Source organism: Podarcis tiliguerta, assembly GCF_965153285.1.
Source record: "Podarcis tiliguerta genome assembly, chromosome: 1".
In the NCBI taxonomy this organism is placed as follows: domain Eukaryota; kingdom Metazoa; phylum Chordata; class Lepidosauria; order Squamata; family Lacertidae; genus Podarcis; species Podarcis tiliguerta.
Genome location: NC_139534.1, coordinates 12614221 through 12636320, shown reverse-complemented (window position 1 = coordinate 12636320; position 22100 = coordinate 12614221). Strand labels below are relative to the sequence as shown.

Here is a 22100-nt window from a genome sequence, read left to right as displayed (position 1 = left end):
TCCCCCTCCCCCAGCCCCCAGAACGGGACCCAGAGCTTGCGGGGCTGGAGGAGGGGGAAGCCCTCCGCCAGCCTTCTAACCAATTCGAGTTTGCGGGGCTGGCGACGGGGAGGAGCAGGCTTCTCCCCCCGCCAGCCTTCTAACCAAGTCAGGGGACAGTGGGAAAGGCGCGCTGCGCCTCTCCCGCTGTCCCCCGAGTTTGCGGGGCTGGCAACGGGGAGGAGCAGGCTTCTCTCCCCGCCAGCCTTCTAACCAAGTCAGGCTTCTCCCCCCCAGTTTGTGGGGCTGGCGGTGGGGCTCTCCTGAAGCCTGGAGAGCGAGAGGAGTTGGTGCACACCAACCCCTCTCACCAGGCTTCAGCGAAAGCCTGCATTCGCCCCATAGGACGCACACACATTTCCCCTTCATTTTTGGAGGGGAAAAAGTGCGTCCTATAGGGCGAAAAATACGGTAAATACTAAATTATTACCATTATTATTATTATTATTATTATTATTATTATTATTATTATTATTGTCATCCCCCCCACTACCTTGCAGCACTTTGTAAGCGAGCGTAAATATGATGAAGAATTGGGAAGATCTGCCCGCTTTTCCTGTGACATAGAACAGCTGAAGACTGAGATTCTGCAGTGCGGAGAACGTAAGTCATGGTGCTAATGACTAAGCCTCCTGTAGATTCTTGATTCCCTTGTACAGCTTGTAGCTTTCTGGCTGCATTTCTTCTTGGGAAGCTGGGTGGGCAAAGTTTGCGCGCACCATAGTCTCTTCCTCATTCAACTATCCCATCTTTGAGCAAAATAGGCTTTCACAAGCTTCTGCCTTGATGGTTAGTCATTTGGCAAGGTAGAAGATGACCAGATGACCTGCTTTTAAAACAGATTGGATAATTTGAAAATATGATTGAAGGAATCCAGCTGTTCTTTTACTCTGTGCAGTGTACCTATTACAGAGGCTGGTAAACACCATGCCTGAATAACCCAAAAGAATATGAACTTGTATTTAAGTCCAAATGAAACTGAACAGAGGAATATATGGTAAAAATTAAGTCTGAGGGCCAGCAGATGTCACTCACTACTGGTTTCCTGAAATAAATTCCCTAAATTAATTGAGATCTGACTTATTTGGCTTGTATTTAAGAAACAAAACATTTAAAAGTGGGCCATGATAATATCTGCGCTGAAGTATCCAATTGGAATTGATAAAGCACAGTTAATATGGTTTTAAGTGTTGTATTTAAACATATCCAAAACTTTACTCGGAATATTATTTTTATTATCTTGGATGACTGTTGGTTGCCAAATCACAGCACACAGCAACAAAAAACGGACTCCTTTCTGCCCTCAGTTAAACTGTTGCCATTTTGGAACCAAAAGCTCTCTTTTGTGATTGTGAGTGTTGGGCATTTTTCTTCCTTGTAGTTTCTCACCCAAAGAACAATTATTCCTCAAGAACACCATCCGGCCCACTGCTGCAGTCGACATCTTTGCGCACAGCAACCAGCATACCAAACACATACATCCAAAAATCTTCAAATCGAATTCGTGCCAAGACTCCTGATGGCAAAGCAGCAACACCTAAAGTCTCCAGCCAAGTTAGCACAAACACCACAGAATCCTCTCAGAACATTTCAACAAACAAACAGGTAAGGTACAGAAAATAATAGCGGCTTTCAATCCCTACCAATATCTCGTATCTTGTTTTTGTTTTAAGAAAAAACCAAAACGTTTCTCAAAGTTTGTAATTTATTATCCACTGCCCTTAACTTCCCTGGAATCAGAAACTCAGTAATATCAAGCTATTTCACATTATCAGTCCTGCACTGGGTAGAAACAGAGACGTGGATGGCGCTGTGGTCTAAACCACTGAGTCTCTTGGGCTTGCTGATCAGAAGGTCAGCGGTTTGAATCCCTGCGTTTCCATGCCCTCTGGTTCCCATCGTGGTGTTCCGTTGTGCCAGAAGCAGTTTAGTCATGCTGGCCACATGACCTGGAAGCTGTCTGTGGACAAATGCTGGCTCCCTTGGCCTGAAAGTGAGATGAGCACTGCAACCCCTTTGTCGCCTTTGACTGGAGTTAACCGTCCAGGGGTCTTTTACCTTTTTTATTTTTACCTTACCTAGAAACACTCTCCTTCTGTTCCTGCAGCACAACACCCACTAGAATTAATTTGATTTGGTTTTGCAAATTGTTGTTGTTTATTTGTGTCCGACTCTTTGTGACCCCATGGATCAGAGCACACCAGGCACTCCTGTCTTCCACTGCCTCCCATAGTTTGGTCAAACTCATGCTTGTAGCTTCGAGAACACTGTGCAACCATCTCGTCCTCTGCCGTCCCCTTCTCCTTGTGCCCTCCATCTTTCCCAACATCAGGGTCTTTTCCAGGGAGTCTTCTCTTCTCATGAGGTGGCCAAAGTATTGGAGCCTCAGCTTCAGGATCTGTCCTTCCAGTGGGCACTCAGGGCTGATTTCCTTAAGAATGGATAGGTTTGATCTTCTTGCAGTCCATGGGACTCTCAAGAGTCTCCCCCAGCACCATAATTCAAAAGCATCAATTCTTCAGCGATCAGCCTTCTTTATAGTCCAGCTCTCACTTCCATACATCACTACTGGGAAAACCATGTTGTTGTTGTTGTTGTTGTTGTTGTTGTTCGTTCAGTCGTGTCCGACTCTTCGTGACCCCATGGACCAGAGCACGCCAGGCACTCCTGTCTTCCACTGCCACCCGCAGTTTGGTCAGGTTCATGTTTGTAGCTTCGAGAACACTGTCTAACCATCTCATCCTCTGTCGTCCCCTTCTCCTTGTGCCCTCCATCTTTCCCAGCATCAGGGTCTTTTCCAGTGAGTCTTCTCTTCTCATGAGGTGGCCAAAGTATTGGAGCCTCAGCTTCACGATCTGTCCTTCCAGTGAGCACTCAGGGCTGATTTCCTTAAGAATGGATGCGTTTGATCTTCTTGCAGTCCATGGGACTCTCAAGAGTCTCCTCCAGCACCATAATTCAAAAGCGTCAATTCTTCGGCGATCAGCCTTCTTTATGGTCCAGCTCCCACTTCCATACATCACTACTGGGAAAACCATAGCTTTAACTATACGGACCTTTGTTGGCAAGGTGATGTCTCTGTTTTTTAAGATTGCAAATTGTACTCTTGATTATTTCAGAGAAAGGACCTTGTAATGTTGTTGTCATTGCTGTTGTTGTTCCACGGTCAAAAGTACCTGGGAAGATATGGTTCATGGTGAATAGGAAAGCACCAACCACATGCTTTGGAGAAGGCATGGCAGCTCTTTATCCATTTCAACATAGTCCAGTAGTCAGCTCAACAATTATAAGCACACTATAAGCACACAATGAAGAGGCTTTCACACTAATTCTCAGGCCTCCTTAAAGATAAAGGTACCCCTGCCCGTACGGGCCAGTCTTGAAAGACTCTAGGGTTGTGCGCCCATCTCACTTAAGAGTCCGGGGGCCAGCGCTGTCCGGGGACACTTCCGGGTCACGTGGCCAGCGTGACATCGCTGCTCTGGCGAGCCAGAGCCGCACACGGAAACGCCGTTTACCTTCCCGCTAGTAAGCGGTCCCTATTTATCTACTTGCACCCGGCAGTGCTTTCGAACTGCTAGGTTGGCAGGCGCTGGGACCGAACAACGGGAGCGCACCCCGCCGCGGGGATTCAAACCACCGACCTTTCGATCGGCAAGCCCTAGGCACTGAGTCTTTTACCCACAGCGCCACCCGCGTCCCTGGCCTCCTTAGGAACTCCTTATTCCCCTCTTGCCACAATTCACCACCTTAATGTCAGGTATCCCTCCTTCTTGGTTTTGCCAATAACATTCCTGTCCTCTCTGAGTGTCTCCTGCAGTGTCTCCTTCGTTGTTCTCCAATCTCCTCTTTGTTTGGATGCGGAGGCAGCGAGACACCCAAATGCCACAGTGCTCTTCTTCCAGCCTGCCCATGTTTAATTGCACACAGGCCACAGTGGCCAGAAATGGTCTTGATCCCAAACTTTATGTTTAATAAGTATGCGTGGAGGTGTAATAATATTATTAATAATAATAATCTATTATTTATACCCTGCCCATCTGGCTGGGTTGCCCCAGCCGCTCTGGGTAGCTCCCAACAAAATATTAAAAACACGATAAAAAATCAGGCATAAAAAACTTCCCTAAACCGGGCTGCCTTCAGATGTCTCCTAAAAGTCAGGTAGTTGTTTATTTCCTTGACATCTGATGGGAGGGCGTTCCACAGGGCTGGCGCCACTTCCGAGAAGGCCCTCTGCCTGCTTCCCTGTAACCTCAGTTCTCACAGGGAGGGAACCACCAGAAGGCCCATGGAGCTGGCTCTCTGTGTCCGGGCTGAACGATGGGGGTGGAGATGCTCCTTCAGGTATACAGGTATAATGAGAATGATTCTATTCAGCTTTCACCAAAAATGGCCACAGGAAAGATGCAACCACATCCACTGGCAGAGACGTTTTTAAAAAGCGCAACTGGTGTGGCCGTGCTGCAGGGGGTGCCACAACATTGCTGTAGAATGGAGCACAAGGAGGAGGGGGAACCACACGCCATATTTTAGCATTGTACAGGGCATCGCTGAAGCTTGAGAGCCCAAAATCCACCATTGCCATAACCCTTCCTTTTGTTCCTTGACAGAATGCAGCTTCTAGCCACAGGCGGAGATTTCACACGCAGTATCATGGAATTCGGCTCAATGGACCGCTTAAGTCTCCAAGTGCCATTAACGAGTCAGATCAGAACAGCACGAAAGGCAACTCCCGACAGGAATACAGAAGACAGCACCATAATAGTTTCCGGTCAAAAAACAAAGGCACTTTTAAAACCCAAGAGCATTCTACAGCAGCAAAAAGCATGGAAACTCTAACGTATCCAGAGAAAACAAGACGAAAGCATCCGATACCAGGCCCCACAGAGCCTAGGCCTTTATGCAGCAATATTACAAGGGTTTCTCAGTGCAACTTACGTCCTGCAAGAATAGAAACCTCCACAGAGGCCCCTGTCCTTTCAGTGCCAGCTGTGACACTGGTGGCGTGAGGATTGGAAAGACAGACTAGCAAATGTAATGCATTTTCATATTTAAGTTTCTCACTAAAGGTGCTTTCTTTTTATTCCAAATACTGTACACACACACAAAAAACCCTTGTGTAGAATACTACAGTTGTGGTAAACCAAACTTACTGGGTTTTTTCTAAACCACAGTAATCTGCCATATCTCATTTCATACTATAAAGGCTTTGCTCAATATACTCGATATTGTTTTTTCTCATAACAATGCAGCTTTTAGCTAGCCAGTGCCTAGTAAAACAATGAAATTGTTAAAATAAATGGCAGGAGGATGTCAATATAGATAATGTGTTTGTTACTGTCCAAAAGGTTGGTATTAGGGTAATCCTGGCATTCCTATTGTTGGACTGCAATCAAGATACTTGTGTTCATATAAAATTGCTCTTAACTATTTCCATTTTATATGGACCCCAAATTGTTTGTGCAGAACAAACCTCATGGTTCAGTTTGATGTAACCAAATTTCATAGCCTGAATGATTGTCAAGATGAGTCACAAATACTAGCTAACAAACGGCATAGTAATATTTTTCTGTGCTGTGCCACTTGTACAAGATTGGGTAGGATATAAATTTTGAACTGAAAAAGTAAGAGTAAGCTTTCCAGCTTCTTAAATCCTTTTCAATTATCTTTGCAGACTAAAAATCAGACATGTTTCAGTCTGAGATTCTTTTATTTTCTTGTTCATCGCTGTAGACATCCCTTCCTGATTTAAGCACTATTGGCCACAAACCTGTACGGAGTTGTATGCACTTGATTTCTTTGGGTTTCATCCTATACAACTGATTGTTGAATTATGGCCTGTGTGTCTTGCAAATCTGACAGGATACCATGTATATCATACCTGAGCACATGCAAAAACCCAGGCTTATATTTTAAAACAAGCTCACAGCTTTAAATAGCGCAAGACTGTACTTCAGAAAAATTATTCCCCCTTTTTATTAAAAAACAAACAATTTTACAAAATGCAGTGTTTTATTTTGCAACAACCAAACCATCTGGATTCTGTTGTTACCCTATTACCTTTTCCCCAAATCAGCCATCCCTAATGATGAAAAGGAAGATGTCGGGCTCACTGTTCTTTGACAGGGGTCTGCAAATGTTGGCCTGTATTAGTAACCAGCTAGTATTTGTAGAGGGACGTGGGTGGCGCTGTGGGTCAAACCACAGAGCCTAGGACTTGCCAATCAGAAGGTTGGCGGTTCAAATCCCCGCGACGGGATGGGCTCCCATTGCTCGGTCCCTGCTCCTACCAACCTAGCAATTCGAAAGCACGTCAGAGTGCAAGTAGATAAATAGGCACCACTCCGGTGAGAAGGTAAACGGCGTTTCCGTGCGCTGCTCTGGTTCACAAGCGGCTTAGTCATGCTGGTCACATGACCCAGAAGCTGTACGCCGGCTCCCTTGGCCAATAAAGCAAGATGAGCGCCGCAACCCCAGAGTTGGCCACGACTGGACCTGATGGTCAGGGGTCCCTTTACCTAGTATTTGTAGCTTTCCATGCTTTCTTCCCAAGTTGTCCTGCTTTTTACCTTTTAAAATCCTAATGCAAAGTGAAAGGTTCCTCTTCTTCCCTAAATCCTGTTCATTCAGCTGATAATATTTTTTTAGGGGGGTGGAGCAGGGAGAGGAGGTACTGTCACTAGAAAATGTGTTGCACTATTCGGCACCCACCTTTGGAATATGAGCCTCTGAAATGAAGGCAATTTCCGTTTTCCATTTTTTAAGCTTCTACATCTGCCTCCACTCGTTGGAGTAACATACTCACCCAAGCTTTATCACTGAAAAAATAACTCAGCAACAACTTGCCATCAAGACAGCAAGTGGTAATGGAAGGAGACAGGGGTGGAACACTGTAGTCATGAAGTTAATAATGAGCAGTCACCAATTTGAGGAAATTCAACATACTGGCAGTGTTCTTCATCCCTCAGTCGGCTGTGCTATGCCTGTGGTGGATCCAGGCTTGCTGAGAAATGCTCTGCCATCATTGGTCCATGCGTCAAGAGACTGGAAACACCATGGAAGTACTGAGCGCATGTCATTGAAAGTCTTGTCATCGATCAACCACTTCTATTAGATCTGGAAATAACATCTGAGCGTTATTCTTTTTCTGCCTTGCATGACAGGGAATGTCTTCCTTGGTTGGGAAGCAAATGGCCTTGCTTAGGAAGAGGAGGACCTTTCCAAGTTCCAAATTATAGTCAGGGGGTAAGTCCAAAATGGCAAGCAGTAAAGATTCAATAAAGACACCCCCACATTCCCTCCCTCTGGAGAATCCGACAAATTCTTAACATTATGTTTTCACTTAATTTATGACAGCTTTTCATCTCCCCAGATTCATTGTTAAAAAAGTCATGCTATGGATTCTAAAACAATCATGTGCTTGTCATATGAAATTATCATTCATTTTCACATTCCACCCTACAGCTATTTTAATGAAAGCCATATGAACAGGATCTCCTAAGGACAGTTAACAGGCTGACTAACCCATGCTCTATCACATGCAAATGATTTTGTCATACTGAATTTTACATCTGGACTCCTTGTATTGCCATCCTCTCAAGTGGGGGGCAGGATTACTCTACAGTGTTTCTCATATAAGAGACTAGAAAGAGAAGTCAACTTTGACTGGGTATCCTGTGGTTTTTTTCCCTTACCTATCCAGCTCTACTGCCACCTCTAGGTATAAACGGTATTTTTTAAAATGTCATTTTAGGCTCAGAATGCACTTTTGTAATAAATAATCATTAACTAAAGTCATATTATAGATTATATGAAATGTAGCAGTACTTATAAAAGTATTATAATGGAAAGAGCACAGCCCACCCAATATATTAGCAGGCCTAAAAGTTCTTTGGGGAGGAAAGGCAATAAATTTAATAAATAAAACAAAGGACAAAGCTTTGTTCTACAACTCTTGATTTCTTTTAGTTAATGATCTCTTTTAGTTAACATAAGTTTATCGCTTTTGTAAAGGTTTTTTTTTACCAAGCTTTGCAGAAACATGTTTCTTGTGCCGTCATTGACAAAAGTATTATCATTAATAAGATCCGTTTAAAACGGATTTTAATGTTCCAAATGAGGTCAGAGGACTCAATTCAAATCAAACACTAAGCGCTAGAAGACTGATGAGCTACTCTCAATCAAGTTGATGGCGCAATAAAAATTGAATCACATTCATCACATTGCCAGGGTTCAGCATTTTCCAATTTGTGAAAGTTGATTTCTCCTGCTACTGTAGACAAGAGTTTTCTTAACACAGATTTTTTAAAAATAAAATAAAATAATCCAGCAGGCACGCTCTCATCTGACGGAATGCACTGATTTCAAACCAGAATGCATGGCACGAAAGTTTAAGTTGCTTTTAATAATGTAGCAGCTTCTGATTTGTCAATAATCTTTACACGCTGAACTTGCAAGGAATGGCTACATTATTATCCCCGTATCGCAGGTGGAGTACTAAGGATGAGAGAAGAGTGGGAATTCAAACCAGACACCATGGTTCATAGCTCTGAGCTCCTAATCTACACCAAAACATTGGTCATAACTTAGTACAGTGGTGCCTCGCAAGACGAAAAGAATCCATTCCGCGAATCTCTTCGTCTTGCGGTTTTTTCCGTCTTGCGAAGCAAGCCCATTAGCGGATTAGCGCTATTAGCGGTTTAGCGGCTATTAGCGGCTATTAAAGGCTTAAGGGATTAGCGGATTAGCTGCTAAAAGGCTATTAGCGGCTATTAAAGGCTTAAGGGATTAGCGGATTAGCTGCTAAAAGGCTATTAGCGGCTTAGATAAACTGATAAGCGGCTTAGATCAGCTGATAAGCGGCTTAGCGATCAGCTGTTAAGCGGCTTAGGGGCTTGGGGAAAAGGGGGGGAGGGGGGGGAAACCCCAGGAATCGAAAGACATTTTCGTCTTGCGAAGCAAGCCCATAGCAAATTCGTTTTGTGAAGCACCTCCAAAACGGCAAAACCCTTTCATCTAGCGGGTTTTCCATCTTGCGAGGCATTCGTCTTGCGGGGCACCACTGTATTACAAATACAAGCTACACCAAGCCCTGGGCCGACGCATTCCTCCTTCCTCTTCTGACACATACCTAAATACAGTAGTACCTCTGGTTGCGAACGGGATCCGTTCCGGAGTCCTGTTCGCAACATGAGCAGAACGCAACCCGCATCTGCGCATTGCGATTCGCCGCGTCTGCGCATGACGTTCATTTTGCGCGAGTGCCAAAACCCGGAAGTAACCCTTTCCGGTACTTCCGTGCCGCTGCGGGACGCAACCTGAAAAAACGTACCATGGAGCAAACGCAACTCGAGGTATGACTGTACTCTGAAAATCTCACTTCTGTTTTATATTAACTACAATTAGTCATGCTCTTCAAGCACAGGCACACTAGTTCATTGTAACTATGGACCCAATTTCAAATCCGAGTTTATGGAATTGGCATGTTTCAACCAAGCCTAGCTAACATTAGCTACAGTTCAAAAGACACTCACATACAAGCAGAGAGTTTCCAGTCTCCTCTTAGTTGTGCCAAAGAAGGGGGACAGTTTGCAAGCCCAAGGCTCGTTCTCAAAATGTAGCCTAATTTTCAAGGTCTACTGAAAGATCCAGTGGTGCAGATTATAAGGTATGCCATATAGCCCAAACAGCTACAAAGATGTGCTTGAAAAAATGTGGACTATGCCTGCTGAGAAACTAGAAGAATTGCAGAGTACAAAATTCCGGGGGGGACACAGAGTTTTTACTGACCTCTGTAGGCCCTTGATGCTGTTCAGGAGGAGCAGAAGTAGAATAAGTTACACAAAAAGGAAAGAGATGCAGAATAAGACACAAAAATTATATGGAATGGGAAAATTGGGGGTTTAGAAAAAAAGGGACGAAGTGTACACAAAGCCTGGCACAATCTCTATTCTAGAATGACTGAGCAGCTCAAATTTTATTTATATAATGTAATGAGTGAACGGCAAAAAGCACATAATATTTCTGAACAAACATCCATATGCCTCTTTCGCCACACAAAGAGAAAAATAATTATAAATCTGATTATAAATGTTAATGTTCCCCCCTCCCAAATGTGTCACATTTATTAGGACTCCCAAAAGATCAGAATTTTGTCTCTAGCAGATCATGACGGATAACACCATATATATAAAATTCATGCCACATCGTTCAGTTGGTCTTCCTGTAAATGATTCTTAGCGGTAACGTTTTCCTCGGAGTGTCCAAATTCCTGCTGGCCTAAGTTTTGGGAAGCAGGAGCGGAGCCAACTGCAACAGATGGAACGTGGTGCTCAGCTACCTGGGAAGTGTGTTGAGTTAACCGGTCATTACAGAGCGGAGTCCGCTTGATTTTTACCGCACGACTGGTTGCAGGCTTCTTCGAGAACGAGGCTTTTAGCGTCCTGTGACAGTCTGCCCCGTTTTCAGTGCTCCTAACGGATTCTTGAGAATTTTTAGTCAATGGTGTAGGTTTTGATACGTCTTTGCACAGCAACGAACTATCTCTGCTAGGTCGCTTGAGAGTCTTCTGGGAACGGGAAGGTGTAGGGCATACTGCTACCTTTTCAAAAGCAGAATTCTTAATTGTGATGCGAGTACTTGTTGACGGACCAGAAAACTGAATTGGCTTTCGGCCTGTTCTACTGCTCAAGGGACTTTCTTCTTCTTCTTCAGAAAGATCTGTTAATTGTCTGTAAACACGGAGAATAAAATTACTGTATTGCTTCGGGAAATTATGCACAGATCATAACTCATAATACAACTAAGGGTGCTTCCTACATTCACCTCTGGATACAATATTTCTTATTCCAGGATCTGTTTAAAACTGCAGTAGGTGTATGCATTCAAATTTATTTTTTATATTGGACTTACCCAGAGCAGGCTACAGCAAGAAAAAATATACAAGTATAAAACAAGTATACAAATACATGTATATTCAGCCAAAAGTAACCACGCCAACATACTGGAATGAACCAGTTGGATTCAACACAAATAAGAGGGAAATCATATTCTTTTATTTCTAATATGGATTGCAGGATATTTCTAAGTACTGAGTCTTATGCTCCTGATTAAATTTTTATGAAATGGGCTAATGGCTGGCTTTGTAATATATAGCGAGAGGCCCACCACACAGATATCTGTGGAATGCGTAACTTACAATTATATATTTTCCTGTTTTAGGGTATGCGTTTGCAGAGGCAGTCCTTAAAATGTGTACAATTATAGTTTTGTTACATTAACTTAGTTATGTAATTAGCATTATACCAGCTTTTGTAATACACTTACATTAACAGACTCTATATGAAAGCTTCCTACATCATCTTTTGATTTTACAGCCTTCTAACAAGGGGATGCACAAAGATTAACATGGAGATAACGCTATTTTTGAAATAGTCCCTGTTCCATATGAAGCATTCTTTGAGAAAACGAAACATGATTAGTAAGATGTACCGTCTATGAATTGGAGGCATGCTCTGGAGACTTCCTTTCAAAGGGCGTTCCTCAAGAGTCCAACATTCTATCAGTTCCTGCGGGACTCGCCAATAACTGACACCTGTAATTTCAAATGCAATTTTAAAGCAATATTCAAGATGTTTCTGTCAAATGTATAAGCCCAATGATACGCAATCAGGGATCATTGGCAACTCTTTCAGACACCATATATATCCCGAGTGCTCAACTATAATGCTTCCTTTGGGGAACTCGGCATAATGTACTCCCACCCTGAATCGTTTTTTTCCTAATTAAAGAGCTAAATGTTTTATTTATAGTCTTTTTTCCTTCTCTCAAAAAACTGTCTGATATAGTGGTGTCATGTTGGTTCCGGAAAAGAGAGGGGAGGGAGAATGTGATACGCGGTGGACTAAATCCTGCTTTTAAGAATGTGCAAGCGTTCAGAACTCACAGGTCTCTTCTTCAGACAGAGCGAACACTCAAATTTAAACTAACATGCATCATGAAAGCTCTCCCAAAATATCTGATACTTCCATGTATTTCACATTTGCCTTCGGCATTATTAATCAAAGTAGTGGGCAAGTATTTGAAGCCAAGTGACATTAATGTCCAAGAAACATGAATTTATCTAGGCTAAGAGTCAGATGTCTACGAATTTTCTCCTAGGTTAATAAAAAACAAACAACCACCAGCAGAGATCTTCCACTGATATTCCACAAGCATGTCTGTAAACTTAAATCTTAAAACTTAAAGCAGTGCACAACTGCGATGCAAAATAAATTAGCTGTTTTGAGAGTTCAATAGGACCAGTGTATGAAAGCACAGACTTTTAAATAGATAAATACATCCATAACTTGGATTCTGCCAATCGCAAGGTTTCCCCACCAAACACCGCCAATTCAATTATTCCCTTTCCTTATTAAAGGATAGTTGGAAATATAGCCTGTCTGCCCTTCACAAATCGACACTATTTCAGGACAAACAGTTGCAGGATAAAACATTTATTCTTTACGGAAAATACTATCAGAAACATGAGATACCTCTCCCTTCCCAAGCCTCAAATGCATCCATCATCTTTTCCAATTCAGACCCTGAATAATAGCTCCAGATATATTGGACATTGTTTCCGGCTTTCCTGGAGAAAAAAATGTAGGAAAAGAGGGGAAATTACGCTGCTTTACAAGCTGAATAATAATAAAATAAAATGCTTAAAGTCTAAAAGCAAAGTATGTTTAAAACTGATGGCATAAAAACAGTTTTCCCAATTTTGTAATATACAGTGGTGCCCCGCAAGACGAATGCCTCGCAAGACGGAAAACCCGCTAGACGAAAGGGTTTTCCGTTTTTCAATGCGCTTCGCAGGACGAATTTCCCTATGGGCTTGCTTCACAAGACGAAAATGTCTTGCGATTCCTGGGGGTTTTTTTCTGCTCCCCACCCCCTTTTTCTAAGCCGCTAAGCTGCTAATAGCCTTTTAGCAGCTAATCCCTTAAGCCTTTAATAGCCGCTAATAGCCACTAAACCGCTAATAGCGATAATCCGCTAATCCGCTAATAGGGTTGCTTCACAAGATGAAAAAACCGCTAGACGAAGAGACTCGCGGAACGAATTAATTTTGTCTTGCGAGGCACCACTGTACCTTCATTGTCAAAAACCACAATTCTTTTGAGTTTCATTCTCACAACTATAAATGGTTTACATTTCTGTGGCGACTGCCCATTTGTGGAATGCTCTCCCCAGAGAGGCTTGCCTGGCAACTTCATTACACATCTTGAGGTGCCAAGTGAAGCCTTTGGCTGATAAACATTCAATTGCTTTTGAGAGAGGGAGTCATTGGTTCGTTTTTGTTTTATTATGTGTTCCCATGTTGCATTTTTATGTTATTAACTGCCCTGGGATCTTCTGATGAATGGTGGTATGCAAATTAATTAAATGCTAATAACAACTTTTCCCCACAACAAATGGGAACGTTCACAGCAATTATTGAATCACTCAACCAATGGAACTAAGGTTAGTCTTAATGGGTCCATCAAGCTTCAGTGTTGCCATTTGGACAACGTCTCGCAGCAACTGGCTTTAAACAAGACTCCTGATCAAGTGGTTGGCAGATTGTAAGCTTCTCCTTTTCTTGCTTTCTCTGCACCAAAGTTAAAGCAACACTCTCACCTAACTGTCTAGGGGAAAAATACACAAAATGTAAACAACAGGTACCGCTGACTTCTTCTGATACTCAAAAACAACTCTTTTGAGTATTGTCTTATGAATATTCTAGCAAGTCTAGTGTTTCCCACATTCAGGTTGACTATTATTTGTTTATATTTGGAGAAGCATTTAGATGTTCCAGCCTTTGCTTTTGTTTATGATCAATTGGGGCCCAAAGTATTTAACAGTAATCCACCAATATTAATATAATGAAGGAAATTTGTGTAACTAAGCATCGCTTTAAACTCCCTAGGCCTGGAAGAGATGTGCATGTCTTTACACATCTGATAGTGCCATCTCTAAAGTAGATACAGTGGTGCTTCGCAAGACGAAAAGAATCCGTTCCGCGAGTCTCTTCGTCTTGCAGTTTTTTTGGTCTTGCGAAGCAAGCCCATTAGCGGATTAGCGCTATTAGCGGTTTAGCGGCTATTAGCGGCTATTAAAGGCTTAAGGGATTAGCGGATTAGCTGCTAAAAGGCTATTAGCGGCTATTAAAGTCTTAAGGGATTAGCGGATTAGCTGCTAAAAGGCTATTAGCGCCTTAGATCAGCTGATAAGCGGCTTAGATCAGCTGTTAAGCAGCTTAGCAATCAGCTGTTAAGCGGCTTAGCGAACAGCTGTTAAGCGGCTTAGGGGCTGGGGGAAAAGGGGGGGAGGGGGGAAAAACCCCAGGAATCGCAAGACATTTTTGTCTTGCGAAGCAAGCCCATAGCAAATTCGTTTTGCGAAGCACCTCCAAAACAGAAAACCCTTTCGTCTAGCGGGTTTTCCGTCTTGCGAGGCATTCGTCTTGCGGGGCATCACTGTACAGTCAAACCTCGGTTTCCAAACGCCTCCATTTTAGAACGTTTCAGCTCCTGAAGTGTTCCGGTTTTTGAACGTTTTTCAGAAGCCGAATGCTTGACGTTGCTTCCGCTTGAGTGCAGGAAGCGCCTGCAGCCAATTGGATGCCGCGCCTCAGTTCTTGAACATTTCGGAAGCCAAACAGGCTTCCGGAACAGATTACGTTTTGACAACAGAGATTTGACTGTACATGATTCTCAGCAGAATTTTACAAGCACACTTTGATGTAATCACATGACTATAAAGCTTCTTACCTCTTGTAAATATTTTTGCTGTGTATTCTTCCTCCCAGCTCCTTTTCAATTGCTGCTTCTCCATCGGCTCTTGTGGCATACACACCCATTATTCTACTCTCACAACTTGCACCAGAAGTGTTGAGGTAGTGCAAGACCCACACTGTAGGCTTAGTGCATATTAAGCCGTAAGACTCACAAAAATCTAGAAGGGCCTGGGGAGGAAATATACAAATACATACAAGCAATTTTATTATTTTCTGTGTGTTTGAGGGACTTTAAAAGAGCACAAAATTGTGCTCAGACTAAACCTGTACATGTTTACTTATAAATCCCACTAAATTCAATTGTACTAACTTGCAAGTGTGCAAAGGACTGCAGCCTTACTGCTTTTACTCTGAATAATAGACAATGGAGAGATTTTCTTTTAGGACAGTGGGCTGTTGCCCCATTAGAGCCCATTGGCCTCACAAATGTCTCCTGCCCCCTATCTCCCACCCATATAAGCCACTTGCTTTGCATCTGCCTGGTCCATTCATCCACCCATCCATTCATAAATGAATGAATGAATGCAAGGCTTGTAGTTATCAATATGCCTCAGGGCACCCTTATGTCACTTTGGTTTCACTGTGTTTGGGGTGTTTTTATTTTTTAAGTTCTGAGTCAACTTTACCTTGCCTAGGGCAATCCTGGGTATCCCAGGATCAGATCAATGCCACCCCTGTGCCTCAACATCTAATGACGGTTTTAATTTAATTTTAAGGCACAGGAAAATTCCCGTACCTTTTTGAGTTCTGTGTTTGATCTTAAAGAATAGGTCTCCATTTCATTGGCCAAATGGTCAGCAAGATTGTAAGGGTAAGGAATGCCGAAGTAATCAGCTTCTTCGTGCAATGCAATTCGCGTCTGCTCATCTTCTGGCAGCTGAACCTCTCCGTGAAGATAATCCAAGAGGTATTTAAAGAGGCTGCCATCTCGATCAATAAGGCAAGCTCCTGTAAAGGCAAATAAAAACATGTACAACATTTATAATGTGCCTATCTTCTTCACCCTCCTTTACTTCTTCAACCTCCTTTATTCTTCCAAGCAACCCTGAAAAGTTGGTTTGGCTGAGAAAGAGTAAATGGCCCAAGATCACCCAGTGAGCTTCATGGCTGAATGGGGATTTGAATCCATATTTTGAGAAGGGCATGGTTATCATAACTGCATCCAAGCTGTCAATTCATCAAACAAATACAGTCGTACCTTGGATCCCGAATGCCTTGCGAGTTGAACGTTTTGGCTCTCGAACGCCACAAACCCAGAAGTGAGTGTTCTGGTTTGCAAATGTTCTTTGGAACCCGAACGTCTGACGCAGCTTCCGATTGGCTGCAAGAGCTTCCTGCAGCCAATCGGAAGCCACGCCTTAGTTTCCGAACGTTTTGGAAGTCGAATGGGCTTCCGTAACGGATTCCGTTTGACTTCCGAGGTACCACTGTGTATCTCAGTACGCTCTTCTTGGCGATGTTATATTTTAAGGAGACGTATCTTTTTTCAATCTCTCTTTCAGATTTGCTCAAATAAAATACTAGACACAAAGAACCTGTGTATGTATTAACCGACAGATAATATCAAAAGGCAAACATAATTAAAAAGACTAATTCTTTCCTCAACCAGCTACATTAGTTTGTTGCTTGTGGCAAGCGATTGATAGCCCCCACTAAGTGCTAAACCTGAACACAGGCCCCAACTGCATAAGGAAAGTCCTCTCTCCTGCTGAGGAATCATAACCTGAGGCAGCATAAACAAGTCGCTGGGAAGGCTGGGAGAGAAGAGAGATGCCCCGAAAATGTTGTATTTGGACAACCCTTTGATAGAGTCTCTCCTTATCCGGAGGATTTGCAATAGTTGGCGTCAGACTGATCAGAGAAGATAGAAAGATTTTTGTTTTGTTCTGTTTCCCCCTGCTGAATGGGTCTGGGCTCACATCCTTGAACAAACTAGTACTACTTCCTGTGCAGACTCCAGGGAAATTATCTGTGAATGGAAGGAAGGCTACACCCCAAGAGTAAACTGATGCAGATGGCAAAAACCCAGAGATACTAGCTTGCAAGAAGCGTTCTCTTTGTGAACAGCAGTCCAGAGAAAAAGAGAAACACCAGAAGTTGCCTTATATTGAGTCAGACCATTGATCGATCAAACTCAGTAACATCAACACTGACTGGAAGACACTTTCCAGGGTTTCAGGTAGGATTTTTCAAACCTTTTCTCTATTATATTATTCTCCTCTATTGTTCAAAATTGTCCATCTTTCTACTTAATTTGGGACCAGTCAGACAAAATGGCTGACGTCACACTGTAATTTTTGCCTGAGGGAAATCTGCCAAAAGCTAAATATACTGAGAGCAAAACAAAATATTATTCAAACTACACCTGTTTATCTCGTGCTACCTAGATGAACCAAACGATTGATGATGTTGCCAATCCTATACTCAAGCACAGAGATTTGGTGACATCTTTAGCTCTTTCCAGCCCTACAGTGTATTCTATGATACTTGATGTTTTTCTTCTAACAAACTTTATTGGAAATCGCTAACCTTTAAAGTATTAAATAAGTTGCTCATTATACTGGAAATAATAAAAATTACAATGCATTTGTATTGGCCCATGTTTATTATCCCTTGGCCGAAGCTGAAAGAATATTAGAAAATTGAATTCATAGTTACTTTACAATCAAGTTTTAGCTATTTACTACTTTTTTTTACCTGTGTCATCCATTTTCAGAGGAAATCGTCCACTGAACATAGATGCTAGCATCGAGTCCTTAAAACGGCATAAAGATTTACGCCTAGCGGTGTACATACATCCGCCAACATTCAGCCGAATAATATCTGCGACCTTTTCACTCTTGCTGTCTTCCATCGCATTTGTAGCTAGCGTTGCAGGCTGGGTGGTGTGCTTTCAAAGCTGTAAAAAGAGTAAAAATTGTAATCAGAACAGTGAATAACTTGGCTTCTCCATTAAGATCAATAATTTATGCTCCTGAAAAGGCAGATAAAAAGCATTTATAACATTTATAAGTTGCCTTTCCTCCAAGAGGTTAAAGGCAGCATATATTTGAACCCCAGCATAAGGACAGATAGGGGACACGGGTGGCGCTGTGGGTTAAAGCCTCAGTGCCTAGGGCTTGCCGATCGAAAGGTCGGCGGTTCGAATCCCCGCGGCGGGGTGCGCTCCCGCTGTTCGGTCCCAGCGCCTGCCAACCTAGCAGTTCGAAAGCACCCCTGGGTGCAAGTAGATAAATAGGGACCGCTTACTAGCGGGAAGGTAAACGGCGTTTCCGTGTGCGGCTCTGGCTCGCCAGAGCAGCGATGTCACGCTGGCCATGTGACCCGGAAGTGTCTTCGGACAGCGCTGGCCCTTGGCCTCTTTGAGTGAGATGGGCGCACAACCCTAGAGTCTGTCAAGACTGGCCCGTACGGGCAGGGGTACCTTTACCTTTACCTTATAAGGACAGAGGTGGGTTTACTTTTTTTTAATTTCTTAGCCGCTTTATCTTGCCCAGAGCAATCCTGGGTCTTCCAGGATCAGTTTACACAACCACGCAAAAGGACTGGATGTGAATGACCTGGTTATCTGCAATGGAACATGAAAGGGCACTGCTAGGCTAATGCCTCTTCTCTACAAGAACATCTGCATTGTTTTGGCAAGTAAGCAGGACAGAACTGGATGGCATCACCTCGACTACTGAGAATTGTCATGTGTACCACCTGCCACCTGTCTACCCAGTCCAATAGTCAAACCACTAGACCAGCCTTCACCAACTTAGTGCCCCTCCCTCAGATACTTTGGACTACCACTCCCATGAGAACTGACCATGCTGGCAAGGGCTGATGGGAGTTGTAGTCGAAAATACCCAGAGAAGATCAGGTTGGTGAACGCTGCACTGGATCATGTTGCCTGCCAGCTTTGTAATACAGGCACACAACTCAAACAGTATTTTTGGATGTGTTACCAAGTCGCCTATTGTCTGTCCACCACAGTGGGGCAGAGAAAGTGTGTGGATGTCTTGACACAGCTTATGTTTTCAAATTGGACCGAAGTTAGTTGGTGAGGAGTGCAGCGGTACCTATTTATCTACTTGCACTGGCGTGCTTTCGAACTGCTAGGTTGGCAGAAACAGGGACAGAGCAATGGGCGGTCACCACCAAGAAGTGGATTCGAACCGCCGACCTTCTGATCGGCAGAAGAGGCTCAGTGGTTTAGACCACAGCACCACCCGCATCCACACTGGTGTGGCAGGAAGATTCAAGGACAAAGAAACATGTAAACATTTCAGGGTAGTCTAGTCTAGTATCAAAATAATCTTTTTTATTTGCAGAATATGGATATATTTCCAAAATGAGAGCAAGGGCATCAAGTGATACTGAAGACAATCCTAGTTGTGTTCACCAAGGTATTTCTTATCAACAAAAAATTTTCGGTGTGGCACAAGGAAATTGCTATTCTGAAAGTGTGGCCCGGAGGGAAAAAAAAGGCTGAAAACCACTGGTCTAGGTGGAACTGAAGCACTGGATCAATATGCAGCCCAATCGTAGAAGCAAAACCCCACCACCACTATGGGGTTAAAAAGCCACGAGCATTCGAAACAAGCACACAACTAACCAACTAACCACTGCAGCAGAGGTGGCTAACCTTGCAAGCCCCCAGATGTTGCCAGGACCCCCATATGGGTGTAGCCAGTATTTGGGGGGGGGGCAGGCTTTTGTTAGGTGGCGGAGAACCTCAGATAAGTATTTTAATTGATTTTTATTGACTTGGGAGGCAGCTATCTCCCCATGCTTACGCCCAGGGACCCCCAACTCCCACCGGCCCCAGGGATGATGGGGGTTGGGAACCTGGCAACACCTGGAGGGTAGCAGGCTCCTCAGCCCTGGAACAGAATTGCAAGGGAGCCCAGGGGTCATCTAACCCAGGCATGGGCAAACTCGGCCCTCCAGATGTTTTGGGACTACAACTCCCATCATCCCTGACCACTGGTCCTGTTAGCTAGGGATGATGGGAGTTGCAGTCCCAAAACATCTGGAGGGCCGAGTTTGCCTATGCCTGACCTAGCCCAAACCTGTGCAATGAAGGCATCTCAAGACTCTCTTGAAATATCAACAACCTCAGATATGCAGATGACACAACCTTGATGGCAGAAAGTGAGGAGGAAATAAAGAACCTTTTAATGAGGGTGCAAGAGGAGAGCGTAAAATATGGTCTGAAGCTCAACATCAAAAAAACGAAGATCATGGCCACTGGGCCCATCACCTCCTGGCAAATAGAAGGGGAAGAAATGGAGGCAGTGAGAGATTTTACTTTCTTTGGCTCCACGATAACTGCAGATGGTGACAGCAGTCACGAAATTAAAAGACGCCTGCTTCTTGGGAGAAAAGCAATGACAAACCTAGACAGCATTTTAAAAAACAGAGACATCACCTTCCCGACAAAGGTCCATATAGTTAAAGCTATGGTTTTCCCAGTAGTGATGTATGGAAGTGAGCGCTGGACCATAAAGAAGGCTGATCACCGAAGAATTGGTGCTTTTGAATTACAATGGTACCTCGGGTTAAGTACTTAATTTGTTCTGGAGGTCCGTTCTTAACCTGAAACTGTTCTTAACCTGAAGCACCACTTTAGCTAATGGGGCCTCCCGCTGCTGCGCCGCCACACGATTTCTGTTCTCATCCTGAAGCAAAGTTCTTAACCCGAGGTACTATTTCTGGGTTAGTGGAGTCTGTAACCTGAAGCATCTGCAACCCGAGGTACCACTGTAGTGGCAGTCAGGCTGATAATGCGTACAACCAGTGACAAAAGTGTTCTGGATTAACTTGATTTTCACCATGGCTACATCAGATTAGCTATGGAACCCGAGGTACCACTGTATGGTGCTGGAGGAGACTGTTGAGAGTTCAATGGACTGCAAGAAGATCAAACCGATCCATTCTGAAGGAAATCGGTCCTGAGCGCTCACTAGAAGGACAGATCCTGAAGCTGGGGCTCCAATACTTTGGCCACCTCATGAGAAGAGAAGACTCCCTGGAAAAGACCCTGATGTTGGGAAAGATGGAGGGCACTGTATTCTGCTCTGGTCATACCTCACCTGGAGTACTGTGTCCAGTTCTGGGCACCACAGTTCAAGAAGGACACTGACAAACTGGAACGTGTCCAGAGGAGGGCAACCAAAATGGTCAAAGGCCTGGAAACGATGCCGTATGAGGAACGGCTAAGGGAGCTGAGCATGTTTAGCCTGGAGAAGAGGAGGTTAAGGGGTGATATGATAGCCATGTTCAAATATATCAAAGGATGTCACATAGAGGAGGGAGAAAGGTTGTTTTCTGCTGCTCCAGAGAAGCGGACACGGAGCAATGGATCCAAACTACAAGAAAGAAGATTCCACCTAAACATTAGGAAGAACTTCATGACAGTAAGAGCTGTTCGACAGTGGAATTTGCTGCCAAGGAGTGTGGTGGAGTCTCCTTCTTTGGAGGTCTTTAAGCAGAGGCTTGACAACCATATGTCAGGAGTGCTCTGATGGTGTTTCCTGCTTGGCAGGGGGTTGGACTCGATGGCCCTTGTGGTCTCTTCCAACTCTATGATTCTATGATTCCATTATTCTACAAGGAGAAGGGGACGACAGAGGATGAGATGGTTGGACAGTGTTATCGCAGCTACCAGCATGAGTTTGACCTAACTGCGGGAGGCAGTGGAAGACAGGAGTGCCTGGCGTGCTCTGGTCCAGGGGGTCACGAAGAGTCGGACACGACTAAACAACAAGACGACTCTCTTAAGTCTGAGGAACGCGCCTCCTCCGCTCCCTTTCCAAACGGCCAAACACCGCCATGGTTCTTGAGCCGCCTGAGGCAAAGGGGTCGAAGCAAAGCAGCCGGGTCGAAGCAAAGGGGGGGGAGGGGAGGGGAGGGGCCCAAGCCTCGGGTTGCCCAACCCCCCCGCCGTGGAAGAGCCGGGTGTGAGGGGATAGACTGAGGCGCGAGTGGGGAGCCGAGAGGGAAGGAGGGACAACCGCGCTAACTCGTTACCTTTCCCGGTTCGATGCTCCGCCCACCTCTTCGTCACCGCTGTCGTCACGGCCCACCAGCCGCGCGCCGAGCCTGTCCCGCCACGTTCTGGGGCGTCGAGGGGGAGGGGGAGGAGGGAGACGCTGCTGCGCGTGCGCAGAGGCGCCTGCGTTAATGGGTTAGGGAAGGTTGTTGGACTACAACTCCCATCATCCTCAGGGAGGAGCGGGGATGGGAAACAGCGCGACGG

General features: G+C 44.3%; 2 protein-coding genes and 3 long non-coding RNA genes across 8 annotated transcripts in view; 2 read left to right on the top strand and 3 right to left on the bottom strand.

The window, feature by feature from the left end:
* The window catches only part of SPATS2L (spermatogenesis associated serine rich 2 like), a 64315-nt gene extending 58283 nt beyond the window's left edge, over positions 1-6032 (top strand). For 2 of the 3 annotated variants that reach the window (XM_083409490.1, XM_083409489.1), the window contains exons 10-12: positions 540-642; positions 1421-1644; positions 4650-6032. In XM_083409490.1, the coding sequence (XP_083265616.1) occupies positions 540-642; positions 1421-1644; positions 4650-5048 (726 nt within the window). In that variant the 3' untranslated portion in view covers positions 5049-6032. The remainder of the gene's footprint in view (positions 1-539; positions 643-1420; positions 1645-4649) is intronic. The other variant, XM_083409491.1, reaches the window with a different exon arrangement.
* Positions 1-9910, top strand: part of LOC310665347 — a 122193-nt gene extending 112283 nt beyond the window's left edge. Inside the window, exon 2 of the long non-coding RNA XR_014505411.1 lies at positions 9707-9910. This is a non-coding gene — a long non-coding RNA (uncharacterized lncRNA). The remainder of the gene's footprint in view (positions 1-9706) is intronic.
* LOC310665379 overlaps positions 1-22100 on the bottom strand; it is a 142294-nt gene that overhangs the window by 9772 nt on the left and 110422 nt on the right. The gene's annotated exons all lie outside the window — the stretch shown is intronic.
* On the bottom strand, positions 5992-9291 carry LOC310664902. The gene is made up of 3 exons (XR_014505102.1): positions 9099-9291; positions 6558-8623; positions 5992-6199 (listed from the first exon to the last, which is right to left on the bottom strand). It is a non-coding gene; the product is annotated as an uncharacterized lncRNA (long non-coding RNA).
* KCTD18 (potassium channel tetramerization domain containing 18) lies at positions 9989-21987 on the bottom strand. Of its 2 annotated transcripts, none has more exons than XM_083411672.1 (7): positions 21872-21987; positions 17555-17756; positions 15594-15805; positions 14832-15025; positions 12573-12667; positions 11530-11632; positions 9989-10769 (listed from the first exon to the last, which is right to left on the bottom strand). In XM_083411672.1, exons 2-7 carry the CDS (start codon positions 17709-17711, stop codon positions 10235-10237), a joined length of 1296 nt encoding a protein of 431 aa, XP_083267798.1. In that variant the 5' UTR covers positions 17712-17756; positions 21872-21987; the 3' UTR covers positions 9989-10234. The 2 variants fall into 2 exon arrangements, with proteins under 2 accessions (XP_083267798.1, XP_083267799.1); XM_083411673.1 differs by having other exon boundaries at positions 21507-21878.

Excerpts from the sequence above, each read along its gene's own strand:
- KCTD18 (XM_083411672.1), bottom strand. The coding sequence starts at position 17,711 with ATGGAAGACAGCAAGAGTGAAAAGGTCGCAGATATTATTCGGCTGAAT. Across the intron at positions 12,668-14,831 it reads AGCAAAAATATTTACAAGAG|GAAAGCCGGAAACAATGTCC; the intron begins GTAAGAAGCTTT and ends TTTTTTCTCCAG. Across the intron at positions 10,770-11,529 it reads ATGCCTCCAATTCATAGACG|ACAATTAACAGATCTTTCTG; the intron begins GTACATCTTACT and ends CCGTGTTTACAG.